The 23,261-nt window shown below is 43.2% G+C and overlaps 2 protein-coding genes across 6 annotated transcripts in view; one reads left to right on the forward strand and one right to left on the reverse strand.

The window, feature by feature from the left end:
* The window catches only part of LOC108703744 (oocyte zinc finger protein XlCOF6), an 81,901-nt gene that overhangs the window by 12,411 nt on the left and 46,229 nt on the right, over positions 1-23,261 (forward strand). The window lies entirely within an intron of this gene.
* LOC100191026 (zinc finger protein LOC100191026) lies at positions 13,327-21,564 on the reverse strand. Of its 5 annotated transcripts, XM_018239976.2 has the most exons (6): positions 21,089-21,564; positions 19,691-19,867; positions 17,830-17,997; positions 17,589-17,726; positions 17,382-17,454; positions 13,327-16,838 (listed from the first exon to the last, which is right to left on the reverse strand). In XM_018239976.2, exons 3-6 carry the CDS (start codon positions 17,959-17,961, stop codon positions 14,248-14,250), a joined length of 2,934 nt encoding a protein of 977 aa, XP_018095465.1. In that variant the 5' UTR covers positions 17,962-17,997; positions 19,691-19,867; positions 21,089-21,564; the 3' UTR covers positions 13,327-14,247. The 5 variants fall into 5 exon arrangements, with proteins under 5 accessions (XP_018095465.1, XP_018095464.1, XP_018095466.1 ...); XM_018239975.2 differs by lacking the exon at positions 19,691-19,867 and having other exon boundaries at positions 21,089-21,563; XM_018239977.2 differs by lacking the exons at positions 19,691-19,867; positions 21,089-21,564 and adding an exon at positions 21,006-21,022.

The following is a 23,261-nucleotide window of genomic DNA, read 5'->3' on the forward strand; positions in this document are numbered from 1 at the left end:
CCCCACATAACTAAAGTCGGCCTCTCCTATTCACATTTCAGTCTCTCATTCAAATCAGTGCGTGGTTGCTAGGGTTATTTAGACCCTAGCAACCAGATTCATAAAATTCTAAACTGGAGAGCTGCTGAATAAAAAGCTAAATAAGTCAAAAACTACAAACAATAAATTGTAGATTGTCTCAGAATATCATTATATTCTCTGCATCATACATGGGATCTGTTATCCGAAAACCTGTTATGCAGAAAGCTCCGATTTACGGAAAGGCCGTCTCCCATAAACACCATTTTATCCAAATAATCCAAATTTTTTTTTAAAATAATTTCCTTTTTCTGTGTAATAATAAAACAGTCGCTTGTACTTGATCCCAACTAAGATATAATTAATCCTTATTGGAGGCAAAACCAGCCTATTGGGTTTATTTAATGTTTACACGTTTTATAGTAGACTTAAGGTATGAAGATCCAAATTATGGAAATATCCCTTATCCGGAAAACCCCAGATCCCAAACATTCTGGATAACAGGTCCCATACCTGTGCAGTTAATTTAAAGGGGAACAACCCATTTAATATATATGTTTTATATATAGTTAAAACTGACTGAAGTTACATGAAATACATGAATTTCTATTCCTTCCTGCAATAAAAATCAACCCTGTCTTTTATTATGGCAGGGATTCTAGATATGCACTGGTAGCATTTACCTGAAAAGAAACAGGGCAGGATCAGTTACCCTTTCAGGAGGTTGTTGTCCAACTGATCAACGAGAGCTGACTAAAAATGCACTTTTGTGGATCGGTTAAACTTGTGTATAAAACTGATATGCACCAAATCCATTGTTTATGATTTTGGGAAACATTTGCCAAACCCTAATAATAAATTGCTTGAGTTGTAACATAAACTTGTTGCCTTCAGTTATTCCGAGCTTTGAGGTCACTTGACTGCGATGTACAAATTCATACGCCATGTTTTTTTTTAGCCAGAATGCAGCATAATAATAATAATAATAATAATTGCAGCAACTAGGTGATATATCACTTCCACAGTAGTGATTGCACAAATGAGAAAATATTCCAGTTGCTGTTGTTTCCAGTTCTCGGCTTCAAAACAATCGCTAATTCTGCTGTGAGTAATTAGGGCCTTGGAAAAGTAGTCGGCACATCGATCATCTCTCCTGTAGAGACTTGGTGCACGTTCCTCAGTGGCCACTTCCCACTGATATCACGACAACTTTTGTATGCAGAACAGCACCAGACTGTAAATCTTTTTGTTTAGAAAGCCTTTATTTCAGCTTTGGGCATCACCGCAACGTTTCAGGCCATGCGGCCTTTTATCAAGCTTGATAAAAGGCTGCATGGCCTGAAACGTTGCGGTAATGCCCAAAGCTGAAATAAAGGCTTTACAGTCTGGTGCTGTTCTGCAAACAAAGGTTGTCGTGAGTATTCAGGGCCGCCATCAGGGGGTACAAGGGGTCCGGGCCTGAAGGGGCCCCAGCAGTGCTGAACTTTTGAAAGAGCCGGGCCACCCTTTACAGCGCCGAAGCCATGCGGGCAAGTCCGAACAGCTGAAATGTGGAAGAGCCGAAGTTCAGAAGCGGCAAAAAGACCCGAAGCCACGAAAACAGCCGAAGCGGTGAAAAGACCTGAAGCCACGAAAACAGCCGAAGTGGCGAAAAGACCTGAAGCGGTCGAAAAGACCTGAAGCCACGAAAACAGCCGAAGCCGAACTCCGGAAGCGGCGGAAAGACCCAAAGTCACGAAAACAACCGAAATTGAAGGAAGCAGCGAAAAGACCCAAAGTCATGAAAGGAGGCAAAGTTGAAGTCCTGAAGCCTTGAGTTCAATTCAAGTGAACTCTAATTTCTGTTTTTTTAATCCCATGGCCACCAATGTATTATTTTAATATTCTATAGGGTGGGGCTTGGGTGGACGGGGCCCCTGAAAATTTTGTTGAATACAGGTATAGGACCTGTTATCCAGAATGCTCGAATAAGGGATATTTAGGTAATTTGGATCTCCATACATTAATTCTCCTTAAAATTAATTGAAACATGAAATAAACCCAATAGGCTGGTTTTGCCTCCAATAAGGATTAATTATATCTTAGTTGGGATCAAGTACAAGCGACTGTTTTATTATTACACAGAAACAGGAAATCATTTTTAAAAGGGAGACGACCTTCCTGTAATTAGGAGCTTTCTGGATAACAGGTTTCTGGATAATGGATTCCATACCTGTAGTGTGTTTGGCCGCAAGTTGGCGTCACTCAACTGTCGTTGTGGACATATATGAGCCCTTTAGCATTAGTCCGAAAAAAAGTGCTAGATTTCATCTGAATCCTGAACTGAATCCTGAGATAAAAGTAATTACTAAAACAAGTATATGCCCATAGTTTCCCTTTAAACTGCGCCTACTTGTAATTCTGGGATTGCTGAAGATATCGACTTTTGTAAGACGTATTAAATAAACTGTTAAGAACGCTTAAATTGCTAAACTTGTAAATAGGTTTTATTACAACTGCTCAACAGGAGATCCAAACCAACTGTCTGTTCTCCAGGAAGGCCAAAGAAACCCAAACCCGGTGACAAGCAGCTATGGAAATCTCTGCTGCCCATCTGTATTAAAGGAGAACTAAAGCCTTACTAAAGAAATATTGTACATTATGTATTGGGCTTCTGTACCAGGCCAAGGAAACCACAGCCCTTTAGCAGTAAAGATCTGTGTCTCCAAAGATGCCCCAGTAGCTCCCCATCTTCTTTTCTGCTGATTCACTGATTCACATGCTCTGTGCTGCTGTCACTTACTGAGCTTAGGGACCCACTCACAATATACAGTACACATAGAATAGAAATGTCACAATATAAGGCTGATTAGTAATTAATACACATAATTACTACATGGCAGCACAGAAACCAGTGCAATTAGCATCAGAATTGAATAATCAGCAAACCTGTAGCATCAGCTTATATTACAGCCAGGGAAGCTCATTTTCTGCTGGATAATTAGTGACGAGCCCTAAGCTTAGCTTCTCAACAGCCAATCAGAGCCCACTGAGCATGTGAGTGTCACAGACACTTTCCAAGATGGTGACCCCCTGTGACAAGTTTGAAGTCCTGGATCATTGCTGCTATTGACAAGCTCAAACTTTAGCCTCGTGCAATAAGTTCACTATATAAAATAGGACATTTTAACCATATTCTTTTTTAGAGTTTAGTTCTCCTTTAAATTAATCGTTTAACAGTTCTTGGTGTTTCCAGTAGTGGCGCCTCACCCCTTTATGTGCCATTATTGGGCAGAAAGTCGAACCAACAAACCATAAAGGAGAAAAGGCACAAGTTGTGTCTCATCTGGGTTTAACAATCAGCAAACCGCTGCCCCAAATGCAAATTGATTAGGGTAATAACCTTATGGAACTGACAGTTGTACAGTCTATTAGACTAAGGGCTGGCTGAAAACTGTTAATCACTGATTGGTTGCTATGGGTTGCCAGGTACAGATTTGCCCCCATGTGTTTGGGTAGGTAAATTAAAGTGTAAAATTCAGTGTAAAAATAATAACTGGGTAAATAGGCTGTGCCAAATAAAACATTTATCTAATAATAAAGTTAGTTAGATCACTTCCCTCTGGTTATGTAAAGAATAAAGTTTATTTTTTGTTCCACTGTTTTTACTGAGTTTGATTAACTCATTAATGTGTCCCTTTGTTTTATTTACGGATCTATTTCTGTGCAAAGCTATTTATGTACAAATATACCCGACATTATACCAGCCAAGTACTAGAGTGTGGTTATTAATAGGAATAATAATGGCTTCTTTCAAAATAAATGTGCAAACCCTTTTTGACCGTGCGGTGAGTTATAGTTCAACACCATAGTTAAATGAAATACGAAGTACAAGGAATTGGTCAACCAATATACTGAATTTGATCATTAATTTGCAAATATTGAACATCTGAGATTATAAATTTGGGATTTCAGTGATCTAACGATGTAAGTTACAATACCATAGAAAGTATTCATACCCAAACACCTATAACAACTTATTTTGTTAAAAACCTAATTTTAAACAAATTTGCAAGATGACAGTGCAGTGAGTTAAAGTTCAGCACCAAACTGTATCAATTACGATGCAAGTGCAAACTATCTGTAAATACAGTGAATTCATCCCAATCTAAAAAAATCATTTTATCAATAATTAGCAAATATTATGCACCAGCATTTATTTTGTTGAAAAGATACAGCATCAGTGGATGTTTTTAATTGGTGTAAATTCTGTAACACTGTAATCCCAAATTTATAATCCCAAATGTTCAATATTTGCAAATTAATGATCAAATTCAGTATATTGGTTGACCAATTCCTTGTATTTCTTATTTAATTTAACTATGGTGTTGAACTATAACTCACTGCACTGTCAAAAAGGTTGACGTCACAATGATGTCACAAAAGGGGCGGGGCGAGCAGATGCGAGACTATAAAACTGGAACCTGGAAGTCGGATGCCGGCATCTGAAGGTGGCCCCACACACTCCCGCCACCTGCGAGGAGCACTGCGAGGTCAACTCGAACCTGCCCGACCCATGGGTATCGGGTCGGCCCACACATCACTACAGCTCAGTAAGCTCAGGGTCAGACTGGGGGGCCCGGGCCCACCGGGAACGCTGTCCAGGGCCCCCCTCTGGCCCCCGCTACCTACTTTGAGCCGAAGCACCGATCAGCATACTCGCTCAGGCGGCGCATCACGCATGCGCAAACGGCGCTGCGATGCGCCAAAATTGTTTTTTTCTCAAAACTTTGGGAGAGGGGGTCTGGCTCGGCGGGGGCCCACTAGGGTCGGGACCCACCGGGTATTTTCCCGGTGTCCCGCCGGGCCAGTCCGACACTGAGTAAGCTAATGGGCGGGGCTTCACTCTGCACCAGATAGAAGGGGGAAAAAGCTGCTGATAACCCAGGAACCAGAGCAGACAGCAGGGACTCACGTACATTTATCTGGGGGGCTGTTTAGAGTAAATTTATAGATAGAAAAAACAAACTTTACTTCTCCTTTAAAGGATAAGTAAACCTTTAAAATAAGTGAATGTAAAATTGATGAGTCAACTATTCTAAGCACTTTTGCAATTTACATTCATTGTTTATTTTCTTTTTTCCCCAAGATATTAAGGGATACATGTACTAATGTAATGAATTAATATGAATTAATATGAATGAATTTTGTTCACCTGCTGGTCAGTTTCCCACCAGTCTGACCAGCAAGTAGTCAAGGAAGTTGTCAGGAGAAAGAAAGAGGCTGATGTTCTTCTGCTTAGGAAAGATGTGAGAAAGGTTTCTAATTTTATTCCTAAGCAGAAGAACATCAGCCTCTTTCTTTCTCCTGACAGCATCAATTTTACATTTACTGATTTTAAAGGTTTACTTATCCTTTAAAACCCATGTAGTACTTGCAGTGTGAGTGGATGGGTCAGTATGATTGCATGCTAAATAGTTGTAATAAATAACACCTTCTGATCCACCTCCGCTGCAGTGAGATGTCTCTTTTAGTGCAAGAACCACCTCGGTAGCTCAGACGTTGGTCCAAACGTGATGCCAGGGGCCCACCATAAAACCTTAGGGCCCACTTTTCAAACTATTATTCCTCCTCTCCTCACTCAATCTTTTTATTCTCCTAGTCTTTAATATCTACTTACTATATTCTTCCATTAATAAGCCCCTTTGTTCTCACAAAGAAATAAGGAATGATCATGAAATAGGCCAAATGGTCAGAAACAAGAGGCCACTGACGCCTGGGCCCATCGGGAGTTTTCCTGGTATCCCTGTGGGCCAGTCCAACACTGCTGCCTGAGCATGTAGTGAAACCTGTGAGATGGAGACAAACCAGTGGAGGGAAAAGAGCAAGCTCTCTTTGTCTTGTCTACTGCAAATCATAAGGTGTAGCTTTTCTGACGAATTCTTTCTTGAAAGGGCTGTTCCTGCTGAATTGTGCTTATTACTAACTAAATACAGTGGTGTAACTATAGGCCAGGGATCACCAGCCTTTTGAACCCATGAGCAACATTCATAAGTAAAATGAGTTGAGGAGCAACACTAGCATGAAAAATGTTCTTGGGGTGCCAAATAAGGGCTGTGATTGGCCATTTGATAGCCCCTATGTGGCTTGTCAACCTACATCAGAGGTCCCCAACCTTTTTTACCTGTGAGCCACATTCAAATGTAAAAAGAGTTGGGGAGCAACACAAACATGAAAAAGTCCCTTGTGGTGCCAAGTAAGGGCTGTGATTGGCCATTTGATAGCCCCTATGTGGATTTTCAACACACAGGAGACTCTACTTGGCACTATACTTGGTTTTTATACAATTAAAACTTTCTTCCAAGCCTGGAATTCAAAAATAATCACCTGCTTTGAGGCCACTGAGAGCGAAATCCAAGGGGTCCCAACCCCTTGGATTTCGCTCTCAGTGGCCTCAAAGCAGGTGATTATTTTTGAATTCCAGGCTTGGAAGAAAGTTTTAATTGTATAAAAACCAAGTATAAAAACATGTTACTCACGAGCTACTGGTTGGGGACCACTGACCTACATTGAGACTCTTTTTGACAGTACATCTGGTTTTTATGAAATCAAAACTTGCCGCCAAGTCAGGAATTAAAAAATAAGCTCCTGCTTTGAGGCCACTGGGAGCAACATCCAAGGGGTTGGGGAGCAACATGTTCCTCACGAGCTACTGGTTGGGGATCACTGGTGTAGAGGAAACAGACCCTGCTTCGGGGAGGCGGGAGGATGGGGATCGGAGTGCTCTGGGCTCCTCTGAAGATTTTTTTTGCAGGAGTGCCCAGCGCACTCTAGTTACACCACTGACTAAATGTCACTGTTTCTTTTTGTCTGCGATTAGAAAAATGACCCACATTCCCTAACTCCATGTCCCACCTCTGTATTAATCCAGTCACATCGCTCTATCCAATTCTCGTTATGAATGAGGCTACACGAATACTATCAGGTTTGGTTGGCACCAGGGTTGCCAGGTCTAATTTTTAATAGCAGAAGAAATTCGGATGCACACCTAAGATTGCAGTGGTGTCCAAAATAGTGATTTATTTGTAGCCCAAAATATACATCACAAAGGTCTAATTTTTTAAACCAACCAAAGTCAACTACAAAACCAGCCCAAAAGAGGCACTTCAAAAGTAGCCCAAAATAGCAGTGAAAAAAAAAAGTCTAAAAAATAAATGAATATATGCGAATAGACGCAATTTTAACATTTTTGACGTTTCGCAATTTTTTCCATGAAGTAAAATGGGACAGATTTGTCCGTTACCAGGGCCGTAACTACGGGGGGGGGCCCAGGAGGTATAGGGGCCCCATAAGTAGGGATGTAGCGAACTGCCGTTTTGGTGTTCGCGAACGCCGTTCGCGAACACCGGCAAAAATTCGAACAGTTCGCGAACTTCGAACACCCGCAAAATCGTTCGATTCGAACGATCGAAGGATTTTAATCGTTCGATCGAAGGATTTTCGTTCAAATCGAACGATCGAAACCATTCGATCGAATGCTTACAATCGTTCGAACGAATGGAAATCGTTCGATTTTAGCGGTCGAAGGAATCGAATGGTCGAACGATTTTTATTCGAATCGAACGCAAACTCAAATTGGCGAACGTCGCGCGACGTTCGCGAACATTCGGCGGACGCGAACAGTCGAAGTTCGCGCGAACTAGTTCGCCGGCGAACAGTTCGCTACATCCCTACCCATAAGGACAATTTCAATAAATATTGGTAAAACGACTGAAGCTGAAGCTCTAAACATTTTGGTGGCCAGAAGATTTTTGCCCCAAAATTGTCTGAAATTGAGGAAAGTCACTGGAAAATGCGAGAATGTTTAAGAGTGATGGGAGACTGGGGTACAGAGGCCAATATCTGGTAACTCCCGACTTCTACACAAGTCAGTCCCATTGCATGCTGGGTATTGTAGTCTTACGTTCAACTTGGCCGTTGGGAAAAACAACATTACCCAACATGCATTGGGAGACGCAGGCTTGGCACATTAGGGCAAGAAAAAACTTACAAATCAGCCAAAGGCCCAAAAAGGAGTCCATATCTGTACCTTGTCTAGTTTGTACTTTTAAAACCTGCCTGGGCTTTAAATTAGTAGCCCAATTGGGCTGGAAAACCGCCAACCTGGCAACTCCGGTTGGCAGGACACACTGTGAAGGGATTGGCTGTCTCTGTCCCGCCCCCTCCCTATGAGTATCTCCCTCTTCTGTGAAACACAGTAAGGGAGTAACAAGTCCCACAGTATAATCAGGGGCGAATGAGGCAAACGGGGAAACTCCCCACAGACGGCAGCTCCCCACAAGCTCCCCAAGTTATCAGGGGTTACAAAAATCTACTTCTGGGAACTTTAACAGCTGGGAAAATGGGAAATTCAGCTGTTCTAATGCAGAGAGCACAGTTGGGACATGGACCCCTGGACCTGGAATGGTGAGAGTGGGGGAGGGGGGGATGGCAGCATGAAAGCCCCTCAGGGCGGCAGAAGAGAACAAATTGCCTGTGAGTATAAAGCATATTAGAAGCCATAGAATGCAGCACCCAGATAGCACAGACGGGCAGGGCCGCCATTAGAAATTACTGGGCACCACTCCACGTCACAGTTAAAAGACCACACAGACATCAGCGCTAAAAAAGGTAACCCCCCCCACACAGGTTATAAAAAGCTATTGGTGACCAGGGCCCCCTTACAAGTTAAAAAAAATTGGGGCCCCAAAGAATTTAAAAAAACCAAAAAACATTGGCGCCAGGGCCCCCATTACACGTTAAAAACAATTGGGGCCCAAAGAATATTTTTTTTAAAAAAACATTGGTGCCAGGGCCCCTCTTACAAATAAAAATTGGGGCTCCAAAGAATAATTTTTTTAAAAATACATTGGCGCCAGGGCCCCCATTACACGTTAAAAAAAATTGGGGCCCAAAGGATATTTTTTTTAAAAAAAATTGGCGCCAGGGCTCCCCTTACAAGATAAAACAAAAATTGGGGCCCCAAAGAATTTTTTTTATAAAAACCATTGGCGACAGGGCCCCCATTACACGCTAAAAAATTGGGGCCCAAAGAATATTTTGTTAAAAAAACATTGACGCCAGGGCCCCCATTACACGTTAAAAAAAATGGGGCCCTAAAGAATATTTTTTTTAAAAAAACATTGGAGCCAGGGCCTCTCTTACAAGTTAAAATTAAAATTGGGGCCCCAAAGAATTTTTTTACAAAAAAAAAACATTGGCGCCAGGGCCGCCATTACACGTTATAAAAAAATTGGGGCCCAAAGAATATTTTTAAAAAAAAACATTGGTGGCAGGGGCCTATAGAATATTAAAATAATACATTGGTGGCCAGGGGATTAAAAAACAAAAAAAAACCACACATTGGTGTTCAGTAAACTTGTGACTCGTGACTTCAGGACTTCAACTTCGCCTCCTTTCGTGACTTTGGGTCTTTTCGCCGCTTCAGGACTTCAGCTGTTCGACACTTCCACATTCAGGACTTCGAAAGGAGATGGCACGGCTTTGGCGGGCCCCCTTTTTTAGGCTCGTACCCCCTGTGCCCCCCTGATGGCAGCCCTACTGGCAATATTAAAGGAGATGTTCACCTTTGAGATAACTGTTAGTATGATGTAGAGAGGGATATTCTGAGACAATTAGCAATTGGTTTTCATTTTTTATTATTTGTGGTTTTTGACTTATTTAGCTTTTTATTCAGCAGCTCTTCAGTTTGCAATTTCAGTCATCTGGTTGCTAGGGTCCAATTTCCCCTAGTAACCATGCATTGATTTGAATAAGAGACTGGAATATGAATAGGAGAGGCCTGAATAGAAAGATGAGGAATGCCAAGTAGGAATAACTATACATTTGTAGCTTAACAGAGCATTTGTTTTTTGTTCGAAGGGGTCAGTGACCCCCATTTGAAACCTGCAATGAGTCAGAAGAAAAATAACTATAAAACTAAAAAAAAAATAAAAAAAATAATGAAGACCAACTGAAAAGTCTCTTAGAATTAGCCATTCTATAACATACTAAAAGTTACCTTAAAGGAGACATATAGGATAAATGAAAAAACCCTAATTTTGTGGGCCGCCCGCTGCCTGATTAGATGCAGCACTTCACTTGTATGCTATAAATCACAGCCAGCAGGTCGGTACCTGTCCTGAACCAGAACAAAGCGGACACCTAATTAGTTTAGCTTCAAATCAATCTGTGACCCGCCGTCTGCTTCCTGTAATGTTGACATCCCTCTGCTCTGTCTTTGGTTTCAACCAGACTCTCTGACCTGACGCTCGCAGTCTCTTCTCACCTTCACTGATATCCGTCATGTAACAGAGCAGAGGGAGGGAGGGGGGACGACTGCAGAAAGTTTCAATTTGTGGGCAGGACACCTGTGTGACATCACCACACGCTGCTTAATTTACAAACAAACTGTGGAGACCTGTATTATTCCTCGGCAGTGTTAGAATGGCCCACAGGGATACCAGGAAAACTCCCGGTGGGCCCAGGTGTTAGTGGGCCTCTTGCTTCTAACCATTTGGCTTATTTCATGGTCATTCCCGATTTCTTTATGGGAAAAAATACAAAATAATGGAAAAATATAGTTAGTAGATATACAAGACTAGAAGAATAAAGAGGTTGAGTGAGGTGAGAAGGAATAATAATTTGGAAAGTGGGCACATGATCTTAGGTTTTCTGTTGGGCCCAGGGACTGAGGTTTTCTGGTGGGCCCAGGGTCAAAGGTTTTCTGGTGGACCCGTGGTCTAAGGTTTTCTGGTGGGCCCAGTGTCTAAGGTTTTCTGTTGGGCCCAGGGACTAAGGTTTTCTGGTGGGCCCAGGGTCTAAGGTTTTCTGTTGGGCCTGTGGTCTAAGGTTTTCTGGTGGGCCCATGGTCTAAGGTTTTCTTTTGGGCGGTGGTCTAAGGTTTTCTGGTGGGCCCAGGGTCTAAGGTTTTCTGGTGGGCCAGTGGTCTAAGGTTTTCTGGTGGGCCAGTGGTCTAAGGTTTTCTGGTGGGCCCAGGGTCTAAGGTTTTCTGGTGGACCCGTGGTCTAAGGTTTTCTGGTGGGCCCAGGGACTATTTCTGTTGGGCCCAGGGACTAAGGTTTTCTGGTGGGCCCGTGGTCTAAGGTTTTCTGGTGGGCCCATGGTCTAAAGTTTTCTGGTGGGCCCATATCTAAGGTTTTCTGGTGGGCCCAGGGTCTAAGGTTTTCTGGTCGACCCGTGGTTTAAGGTTTTCTGGTGGGTCCCTGGCATCCCAATCCGATACTGTTCCTCGGGGAAGCAGAAGAGAGGTATTTTTGGAGGGCAAAGCAGAGCTGGTGCAGAAATCAGTCTGAAGAAACAACAGCTCTCAGGTGACCAGCATTTCAAATTCCTTGGTGGTAACCAACTTAACAAAACTCCGCTTGTGCTCCTCTTCAGAAAAGGCGACGTGATGACGATCCATCATGCGGCGCTCAATTGCTCCTCCCTGGCTATCTCCTATAAGGAAGGCAGGGAGGAGAAATTGAGAGCCGCACGATGGATCACCTTTTCTGAAGAGGGGCGCAAGCAGAGTTTTGGTAAGTTATTTCTAAATAATGACTTTGCGATTTTAAAGTTGGTGTTTTTTTTTTGTAGTATACTAGCGAATTTTTTTTTGATGTTACTGATTCTTTAAGTAAATGGTGTATTGCTATTCATAGGGGTATATTTATCAGAGTGAAGTCAGAGATCACTACAGTCCACATTCTGCTTCTCTCCATTCATTTGTATCGGATTGTTAAAAGAGTCTTTATCAATGGGTGAAAGTTTCACTGTGGTGATCTCTAACTTCACTCAAAAAATATGCCCCCAAGTCTCTCATTCAAGCCAATGCCTGGTTTCTAGGCTAAATAAGACTCTAGCAACCAGATAGCTGCTGAACAAAAAAAAACATACAACTGAAAGACCAGTTGATTTTTTTTGACCATTTGCATTTTCACAGTTTAGGAAGCAAAGTTATGGGTGAAGAGGAGTAGGTTAAGGGAAGACTTCACAGACAATTTCCACGTGATCCGACGTGCTGCACAAAAACGCAGGTGTCAAATAGAATGCGACGGAAATAAGGTAAGTGAACGCATTGTCGGATAGTGTTGCAGCGTTCAACGGATTGTCGGATCGCATGGAAATCGTCCGTGAATCATCCCCTTACACAGAGCATATTTGGCTGCACACCATTAGAACTTTTTGACAATTGGGAGATAATGGGATCCAGGCAGCTTAGGACTGCGACCCACAGCTGGGGGTTCACTTTAAACTTAGACGCTTAACAGAGCTCCGGAGCCAACACACAGAGTGAAGATTTATATGAGGTGAAACCACATTGGGAGCACGTGTGCTGTTAAGTGAGGGGAGAGTTGGTGGACACACAGTGGTGCTTTCTCACAGGGGGTTATGCACTCCAAAGGGAACACTGATAACAAGGTAAGGATTGATAATGTAATAATTGAAAGCAATAGTGAGACACAATGCGATTATTCATTTCTGATACCATGTAGGTGGGTGATTGGGCGTCTTGGACTGGTGCTGGGGGCACATTATTAATGGTGTTTTCGGTGAAATGAGCCACACTTGATAATCGGTAGTTGTAACAAGTAAATAAATTGGTATTTTATGCAACATTGTTACTTGGTATACACAGAATTCCAGTCACACCAGGACTAGCCTTTAATCATGCAGATCTAATGCGTCAGCTATGCAAGAATAGCGGATGATAAAGCCACGTGACGAAGGGGTGGATGTTTTTCAGATTTGCGCCATTGACTGTGTATTTAAGGGTTGTTCTAATTATGTCATGTAACTTTGAGAAAGGCTGGGTAACAGCCGAAACGTTAGTGCATATTTATAATACATTATATCCATAAGACGTGTGAGTTTGGCTTCGTTATGGGAATATCGAGTGAATAGTTGGTGGCGTGCACCCAGGCAATGTGGATATTTTAAACGTGAGTGCTGATATTGTATGGAGGATATATATTTATATATATATATATATATATATGCTCATGTGCAAGCAAAAGACCCACACGCATTTCTGTGTGGGCTGTCTTGATTTTATTAACCAGGGATGCTTTGTACTCCCGGTCCTACCCTGCCTGCAGTCACACAAGCACAGACAGGCTTCAGTTCCCTATCAGGTCCTGCTAGCTGCTGATTGGTTCCTGTCCTACAGTGCAGTGAGTTGAGGGTCTCCTCTGCACAGCCTGGGAAAGGAGGCAGCAGCAAGTGGAACAAATGGGCGGGACTAGTAAGGTTTTTGCAGAAATTTACAATAAAACAACCAGAAACACCTTTTAAATCACATTCCTTTATATCTGAAAAAGTTGAATTGCCTGGTACAATTTTGTTTTTACATAAAATGTCTCCTTAAAGGGGATACAAGAGCAGACTTGCAGGGGTGCCGACACAATCCATAGGCCGGTTACTTGTCTCATGGCGTCTTCTGCATTGATGTAACAGTCTTACAGACACACACATAGTAACATAGTAATTAGGTTGAAAAAAAGACAGTATATAACCTGCCTAACTGCTAGTTGATCAAGAGGAAGGCAAAAACCGCATCTGAAGCCTCGTCAATTAGCCTCAGAGGGGTTGGTGTAACTGCAACTCACAGGGTCCGGATTTGAAGCAGGGGCAATATCAGTTCTATAGGGAGCTTAAATAATGGGGCTAGTTTCAAACAATATTAATTTACAGCCAAAAGTAAAACCAGCACCATATAGTAACGTGTTATTGCCTACAAAGTTGGGGTTTTCTTTTATTTATCCTATATGTCTCCTTTAACCGCCTTTGACCTTGGATCAACCTTTCTAGCATTTATGCCTCTACGTCTGGTGCTGTACTCAGCTTGACCTCATCGGCCTCTCTCCATTTCACTGGCCTCCATTTTCCATCCCAGGAGGAGGGCCCAGTTAAGTGGGAGTTACTTGTGGGCCTCTTTTCAAATCTGATTTCTGAACCTGTGCTTGATAGCTGCATCCTTGCCCGCAGCTGGCATGTCATTTAGCTCCGCCCTGCACATTCACACCAACACCAATAGGAGTAGCCCCTGCTCTTCTGGTATTACTGATGTGGAGAGTGATTCCTGAACGCTGTATTAAACTACTACTATGAAGAGATAATTCAATTTAGAAGAGCACTCTGAGCACAATAAAAGCAGTACAATTTTATTAACAGTGAATCATTGTACTTTGGTAGAATCATGCTTGTATGTTACTCAGTCTTTACTGTAAAAGTACTGTTATCAGACAATGGTTTCTCCCCTTTGTGTAACTGGGAATGCGCAACAAGAAGGGAATGTCGTGCAAAACATTTTCCACATTTAGTACAAGTGAATAGTTTGCCTCCTGTGTGAACTCTGAGATGTTCCTTTAGGTGTGCAATACGGGTGAAACATTGCCCACATTCGGTACAAGTGAACGGTTTCTCCCCTGTATGAACTCTAAGGTGGACTCTAAGGTCTGAGGCCCAGATAAAACGTTTCCCACATTCAGAGCAAGGAAACGGTTTGTCTCCTGTGTGTATTCTTTCATGTGCTTTAAGATGTGACTGATCACTGAAACATTTCCCGCACTCGGAACAAAAGTGCGATTTCTCTCCTGTTTGAACTGTGCTATGTGCAGGGAGGTCAGAGCCACTTGTGAGTGGTTTCTTCCCGTTGTGAATTCTCTCGTGGGTTTTGAGGGCTGAGCGTTCTTTAAATGTTTTCCCACATTCAGAACAAGAATAAGGTCTCTCTCCAGTATGGACTCTCTGATGTGAAGCAAGTTGGGACTGGTATTTAAAACATTTCCCACAGTCGCTACACTGGAGTGGACTCTTCCCTTTATGACTTTTTCGATGTACAGTGAGATCTGAGCGAGACGTAAAATGCTTCCCACAGTGAGAGCAATCTAATGATTCCCCTTCTGTGCGTTTTCTCTTGTGTTTTAACATGTGCTTACTAAACTGTGCGCGATATGTAAACATTTCCCCACACACGGTACAAGAAAATGGTTTCTCCCCTGTGTGAGTCCTCTGGTGCTCAATAAGATGCATGCGCTGAGCAAAACATTTCTCACAGTCGGTGCAAGAGAACGGTTTCTCCACTCCGTGACTCCTTTGATGTGCAGTAAGAGCTGACTCAGATGTGAACGGTTTCCCACATTCGGAGCAAATTAACGATTTCCCTTCTGCGTGGATTTTGTTGTGTCTCCTTAAGAGTGAGCGATAGGTAAACCTTGCCCCGCAATCAGAACAGGAAAATGGTTTCTCCCCTGTGTGAGTTCGGTGATGCTCTGCAAGTTTAGAGCGCTGAGCAAAATATTTGCCACATTCGGAACAGGAGTATGGTTTTTTCACTCCGTGACTTTTTTGATGCGCCGTAAGAGTTGCTTGACACGTAAAATGTTTATAACATTGGGAGCAAGAAAATGGTTTCTCTCCTGTGTGTACCCTGAAGTGTCTGTTAAAGGTTGATTGATAAGAAAAACTCTCCCCACACACAGCACAAGAATACGGTTTCTCCCCGGTGTGTCCTCTTAAATGATCCTTAAGGTTTGAGCGACGAGTAAAACTTTTCCCACATTCAGGACAAGGGAACGGTTTCTCTCCTGTGTGACTTCTCTGATGTACAATAAGCTTTGCATTAGACACAAAACGTTTCTCACACACAGAACAGACAAATGGTTTTGCTCCTGTGTGAGTTTTGTGATGCTTGAGAAGACCAGTCTCAGTTCTAAAGTGTTTATTGCACTCAGAACAGATATAGGTCTCCATGTTAGAATCAGGTACATCTATTCCCTGTATCTGTTCTGTACATGGATTAATGCTGAAATCTGATTGGCTTCCTCCTTCCCATGAATCGTCTTCTTCTTTAATCCCATATTGACATGAAGTCTCTTCCTCTTTAATCCCTTCTGATATATAATTATCTGTCAAACGGTTATCCAGGCTGCATCCCATGACAGGAGTAGGTGTATCTGTTCCCTGTGTCTCTTCTATAAATGGATTAATGCTGCAATCTGATTGGTTTCCGCCTTCCCATGAATCCTCTTCCTTTTTAATCCCATCTGGTATATAATTATCTGCCAAACTGTTATTCAGGCTGCATCCCATCATAGGAGTAGGTGTATCTGTTCCCTGTATCTGTTCTGTTAGTGGATTAATGCTGCAATCTGATTGGATTACTCCTTCCCATGAATCCTCTTCCTTTTTAATCCCATCTGGTATATAATTATCTGCCAAACTGTTATTCAGGCTGCATCCCATGATAGGAGTAGGTGTATCTGTTCCCTGTATCTGTTCTGTGAGTGGATTAATGCTGCAATCTGATTGGTCTCCCTCTTTGCTCAAAGCCAGTTCCACTTTAATACCAGTTGATACATAACTGTCTAATAAGATGGTATTTAGGCTGCATCCCATCATAGGAGTATGTGTATCTCTTCCCATAATAGGAGCAGATGTACTGATTTCCTGTATTGATTTTGAAACAATAAGGTTTTCTTCACATGGAGCCACCTCCACTTTTATATCATCTGATATATACCTGTCTGCAAATCTGTTATTCAAGCTGCATCCCATGATAGGAGGAGAATAGGTATCTGTACCCTGTATCTGTTCTGTAAGTGGATTAATGCTACAATCTGATTGGTTTCCCCCTTCACATGAATCCACTTCATCTTTAATCTCAATTTCAGGGTTTGTGATATTTCCATCGGCACACAATTCTGCTCCTTCAGCCCCAATCTTGCTTGGCTCATTATTATAACATAATGTTCCTCCCAGATCAGTTGTAATATCTCTCTTATCTTCATATTCACAGTCTGGCAAAGACACAAGCATGAGAAATCATTATCACATTTTATACATATATGAAGGGATTCATTGTGTTAGTTGTGCTTCTTCTGTTCCTGCATTTCCTGTCACCCCAAAAGGCTTAGATACAGTATGAAACGTCAGATATAAAGCCTTAATGCCTAGTCCAGTCTCACTGTGGCAAAAGACAAACAACAGCAGCGGTACCAGCAGAGAAGAGACTGACCAGCTGAGTGGGCTGCTAGATCCCAAATGCTTACAATGCTTGGGAGATCAGCTGGAATCTGAGTAGGTCTGTCCACTTGGGATATTTCTCCCAACCCGGATAAACATCTAATGATCTTTCCTTATGTACAAACTGCTCCTTAGTATCCTGTCCCCATATCACCAGTATTACTGTGTAACCATCATATGTAACTCACTGCTCCTGCTTTACTGTCAGCAGCTCATTTGTGTTTCTGTTGTTCCCACACATCCCTTGTACTGTTCCTCCTAATTAATTCCCTTACACACCAGCTTCTGATATTTTGTATCCTGTGCCCATTACTCACCCAGTGGGTGGAGCTGCTGAGACTCCTCCTTCATCCCTTCTGTGATAAGGGCAGTGTCTTTATTAAAATTCTCCTGCAAGGAAAAATAGATGGAAACATGATGAGTCCTTATGGCAACCTGTCACACACAATGTTCCAGTCATCCCCCAGCCAGAGAAAGGGATTATCATCCACTGTTACTAAACAATAAGGGGCCGCTGTACCCACCTCTCCAGTCAGCAGCTGGATGATGTTGGACATGAGTTCCAGGATCTTCTTGTCATTCTTGTTATTTTCCTTCTGTATGACGGAGCCAGGGGCATGCAGGGCCCCCCCATCATCTGACTTCTTCCTAGGGATGTAGTGCTAAATATTGAAAGGAAGAGAGAATGGTGTTTGAGCTGCAGAGAGACCCCCTTTGTACAGACAGACAGTCTCCTGTCAGTGTGCCAGTCACAGTGCCCCTCACCTCTCCAGTCAGCAGATAGATTATCTCCAGTGTGAGATTCAGGATTTTCTCTTTCTTCCCCCGCTCCTCATGTTTATCCTCCTTCTTCCCCCCCTTCATCCCTGTGTCACTCGCTTCCTCCCACATTCCCATTGGATCCTTGTGGGAGGGACTGGCCTGGAAATGACCCTGGAATTAAAGGAGACATATTGTGATACACTTATATTTTAGTATTATACTTCATTACATTCATTACAATGTACAGTGACGAACAAGAAACCCTTTAAAAAGCATTTTACTTGTTCCTGTCCTAGAGTGAGCTGAGATGTTCCTAGGGGGTGCATTGTTCTTTGGTCTCACTGTAAGAGCTCGGTCCATCAGTAGGTCACTCCCTTGTAAATTCAGTAATTGTTTAAAGTATCTTTTCAGGAAAGACTAGTTGAACCGTTTCCGGGACGCTTCTATTGCGTATATTGTTCCATCTGGAGCAGTTCTCCAAGTCTTCCTGTGAATCTTTTAGCTCCTTTTATTGTAATTGAAGATCTTGAATCTGTGCTTCTGAGTTGGTTAGTCTCTCTTGCATATCTCCTCACTGTAGTCGTATGCTGTGGATAGCTGTATGGCCCCTTGTGGGGTTTTTTTTTTCTTCCTCCCCCCCCCCCTTTTTTGGTTTTATTTTCCCCTTTTTTGGGGTGGGGGGGGGGGAAGAAGGTTCCACTTGCTGCCAGGTGTTAATGCAGGTGTGATCTGCATGGCAGGAGAGTGTATATGGCGTGGCAATGCCTTCCATGTTGTGTGTCTGGAGCAGTGCGACTTGGAGGTTAGTGCCACGTGACCGCTTACCATCACCCGTTCCTATGCCGATTTGTGCTGTGCTCGGCTCTGAACTGTCCGGTTTGTCGGTAGCTCTCACCTAGCGGGTCATTCCTCTCTGTGTGAGGTGATGCTTTTCTGCTTGCGGGGTGGATCGCTGGGATACAGTTTTTCCCACTGCGCTTACTGGTGGTACACGCAGAGTCTCGGCCTGTCTCCTATTGATATTGTTGGGCTCCGTTTACCACTGTCTGTGTTCTTTATTTTCTTTTCCCCGATGATGGCTCTGAGGTTAATACGTTTCTTTGCTGCTAATTGTTGCTAAACTGCTTGCTTTTGGGGCTGAGGGAGAGCGGTGCTCCAAAGTTATGCTGCCATTTTGTTCAGCATTCCAACATGGCCCGAAACACTACTTTTTTTTTTTTAAGCACAATTCTTCTATATCTTAATGAGTATAATGCACTGGCACAATTTTTTTTTTATTTCTTTTTAAACAAAATGTCTCCTTTAACAATTGTTCATCCCACTAGAGGGCACTGTGACTTTTGCTATATATTGCACAAACTCTTTCTTTCTGATGCACAATCACCGAGGAAGGGCCATTTGGGTTACGAAACGTTTGATCGGGTGTACAGGGTCTGAAGCACCTTGCAATAAAAGTTGGGAATAACCCATTTGAAGCACAATAAGGTACTGGTGATCTATTTTTGTCTGATAGCAATGGGGCAGCCATTCAAAGGAAAAAAAGGCTCAGGTTACACAGCAGATAAGATCTGTAGAACATACTGGTGATATCTGTTTTACACTATTTAACCTGTAGTCCTTTTACAGTTCCCGCCATGGCTACACAGCAGCTTGTTTATATGAACTATAGTAGCCTTTCTGAAGCAAACATCAATTTTACCAGTGCAAGACAACAGTACATTATATTTTCATTACTTTTAAAACACTTAATTTTTTGGTGTTACTGTTCCTTTAATAAAGAATCAAACTCTTTAAGAAATTAACCCGTACCCACCACCCTCCTGCCTAACTGCCCCCGGGGAAATGCCCCATACATTATACTTACCCCTTGGCACAGATTCTGGCATCAGAGTACCACGCAGCTATCTTCCGGGTCTTCGGCATGCCGGTGCATGCGCCGTTGAAGCAATTTGCTGGTTTGTGACAACTGCGCATGCGCCAAAACTCATGAACATTACCGAAGCGCCGGAAGAAGAAAACCCACAAGATGGCTGCGTGGAACCTGGATGTCAGAAACAATGTATAAAGTATGGGGCATTTCCCCGGGGGGCAGTCAGGCTGGGGGGGGTCTACATGGGGCATTTTTTCTTAAAGGATTGCAGGTAAAGTTGCTGTACCGTGTTAGCCAGTACAGGGCAACCCTTTTGAAATAAAAAAAAAGTGGTATAAAGGTGATACCTAACTAATAGAATCATAAGCTTTCAGAACATTTTAGTTCCTTTTTCAAGCCGATTACAATGAACACATGTTGGGATTCCTGACCTGGTGCAGTCCTTTCTTAGTCCACATAATTAGCCCAAACCTGGGCCTTGGATTTCTGGCTAATTATGTGGACTAAGAAAAGACTGCACCAGGTCAGGAATCCCAACATGTCTGGATATGGCCTAAGAGATCATATGGAATTCCTTTGATTCTACTCTTCAATAATTCAGCCCTAATTAATACTCCGTCTCTTTGACCCACATTATCTTGTACCTTATCTGCTGGTCTCTTGCAGATCCCCTCGTAAATTACTTTACACCTCACACATACATTGATATTCCTTTATGTTGGTCATGTGACCTATGAACTGATTATAATATATATATATATATATATATATATATATATATATATATATATATATATATATATATATATATATACACACACACACACACACCAGAGAACAACACAGCATCATTGTAATCAGCTTGAAAAAGGAACACAAATGTTCAGAAAGCTTGCTATGATTATATTCGTTAGCCAATAAGGGAGCCAATAAAGGGATCCCCTTTATACCACTTTTTTATTTCAAAAGGGTCGCCCTGTAACATTAAAGGGTTGAGTTCTCCTTTAAACACATTTCTGTAGTGGATTCTCATTGCTGAATGACTGCCCTGTATGAGTTTTCCTTCAGTCACAAAGGGAAGAGACAAATATGACACAGAGGGGTCACAGGCGGCTGCAGGAAGAGCCCATTGAAGGGAAAGAGTGGCTGAGAGGGTCACACTGAGAGTCTGCAGCATGAGCATCTATTTCCTGTACAGACAGAAGCTGCTGAAGCAGAACAGAGAGGATGCTGGGAGTTACAGGTCAGTATCCGGGGAGCTCGAGGCTGGTCAGGCTGCAGTGGATGTAACTGGATGCGGCAAACTCACCCCCAAACCAATGAAAGGAAAAGAGCAGAGCTTATAAACACCGGGTTGCTTCTCCCTCCCGATATCTCACAATAAACACTCACCCGCCTCAGACCGCTCCCACTCTCCCGCGGGCAGCACGGACCGGAAATGATCACAAGCACACACTTCCGTCTCCTCCAACTACAGTGCGGTAAAAGGCTAGAGTACACGCATCACGTCACTTCCGGATAAAAGGCTGCTGTCGTTATAGGTCGAAATTTACGATTCCACAAAGCTGCAGCGTCGTCACGTGACAGACGGCCCAGCCGACCACAGGGTTTGAAACCGAAAGCCGATATTTGTGAAAAGGTGTCTCACTTCCGGTTGCTTCTCGCGTACCGTCTGTGTCACTGGCCCGTAGAAAATCGCCGCGTATAATAAAGACCTTCACTTGGTTTATCTGTGCTCAGTATTCTGCACGAGTAGAGAACGGACAGGTTACTGCAAGTGCAGCTGAGAAAACGGCTTTCCTAGTCTTGTTTTCCGCGTCCTCCTTATATACATCTCCTGTGGCCTGATTGGTCACGTGTCGGTATATATCTTCCTTTCTATTGGCTGATTCTTATTTCCCCGCCCCTTCACTCTGTCCCTAGTCTCTAACCTGTAGTGCGGAGGTGCCTGTGAGGCTGAATATTGGGATCATATTTCTATTGGCTCTGAGTAGAAATGGGCCCAGTTTGTATGGGATCGGGGCCCCAGTATGTGGGCGTGTCTGTGCCGCTGATTCTCATTCTATTGGCTGCTGCATATATTGCCCAGAGCAGCTCCTGGGAAGTCAGTCCCGCTCCCCGGAAAGGCTCCGCTTCATTTCTCTCCCTGACATTTGTGCCAATTGTTGGGGATCAATAGAAATCCTTCCCCCAGAGAAATAAGGGAGCCCCGGGTATAATATGGGCAGGTGAGTGAGAGGAGGGAGTGTGGGGGTCGCAGACCCAGGCAAGTAACACAGTACAGGGGTAGTTTGGCTGCAGCACTCAGGGAGGGGTCAGTTATTGGTGGTACATGTTGTCATTAGGGATGCACTCAATCCACTATTTTGGATTCGGCGTACCCCGGAATCCTTTGCGAAAGATTCGGCCGAATACCAAACCAAATCCTAATTTGCATATGCAAATTAGGGAAGGGGAAACCATGTTTTACTTCCTTCTTTTGTGACAAAAAGTCAAGCAATTTCCCTTCCATCCCTAATTTGCATATGCAAATTAGGGTTCGGTTGGGCAGAAGGATTCGGCCGAATTTGAATCCTGCTGAAAAAGTCTGAATCCTGTATTCGGTGCATCCCTAGTTGTGATTAGGGATGAGCGTGACACTATAGAAGCAGAACTATAGAACATACACAATCATCCCCAAATCACAGACCCTGAGTGCAGCAATGTGTCCCATGGAAAGCAGCCAATCAGCACTCACCTATTTATCTCTCCACTTGGGACACTGTATCAATGTCAGGCTGGGGGAGGGGGATGAGACACAGAGTAAAGGTGGCCATACACGGAGAGATCCGCTCGTTTGGCGATGTCGCCAAACGAGCGGATCTCTCTCCGATATGCCCACTTTGAGGTGGGCAATATCGGGCTGATCCGACCGTGGGCCCTAGGGCCCAACGATCAGATCCTAACGCATGGGAAACGAACAGATGCGGCCGCGATCCGACGGGATTTTTTGTCCCATCCAATCAAGATCTGGCCGAATCGATCGGGGAAGCCCGTCGGGGCGCCCCATACACGGGCCAATAAGCTGCCAACTTGGTCTGTCGGCAGCTTATATTGGCTCGTGTATGGCCACCTTAACACACTCTGGGCTGCATCTGCCACAATAACAATTCCATTTGGAAATGACATTCAAGGCTGAATGGGGCTTATTGGACATGAGGAAAGTATAAGGGTTTCTGTACCATGTGCTGCTCCCCCAGTTATTCTACTCAACCAGTTATTTGTTATATTCACTATGGCAGCTCCCCTTCCAGCAGGAGTCTGTGACATTATATTGTAGATAAGATAGTAATATACAGTGTATGTATATATATATATATATATGTGTATGTAGACATTTCTGAAGATAATTATTATATAGATGTAGTGCCAATAGTAAGTGCCCATAAGCTGCTGGTTAATAGAAGGGGCACCCATTAGGCCAGGCTGATATAAGCAATGTGTAGCCACAAATTAGACACTTACTGTATCTATCAGACAGGTTTGACAATCCAGTTGGACAAGGACCCCATTGCCAGGTTTGATT

This window comes from Xenopus laevis, chromosome 9_10L, assembly GCF_017654675.1.
Source record: "Xenopus laevis strain J_2021 chromosome 9_10L, Xenopus_laevis_v10.1, whole genome shotgun sequence".
Taxonomy (NCBI): domain Eukaryota; kingdom Metazoa; phylum Chordata; class Amphibia; order Anura; family Pipidae; genus Xenopus; species Xenopus laevis.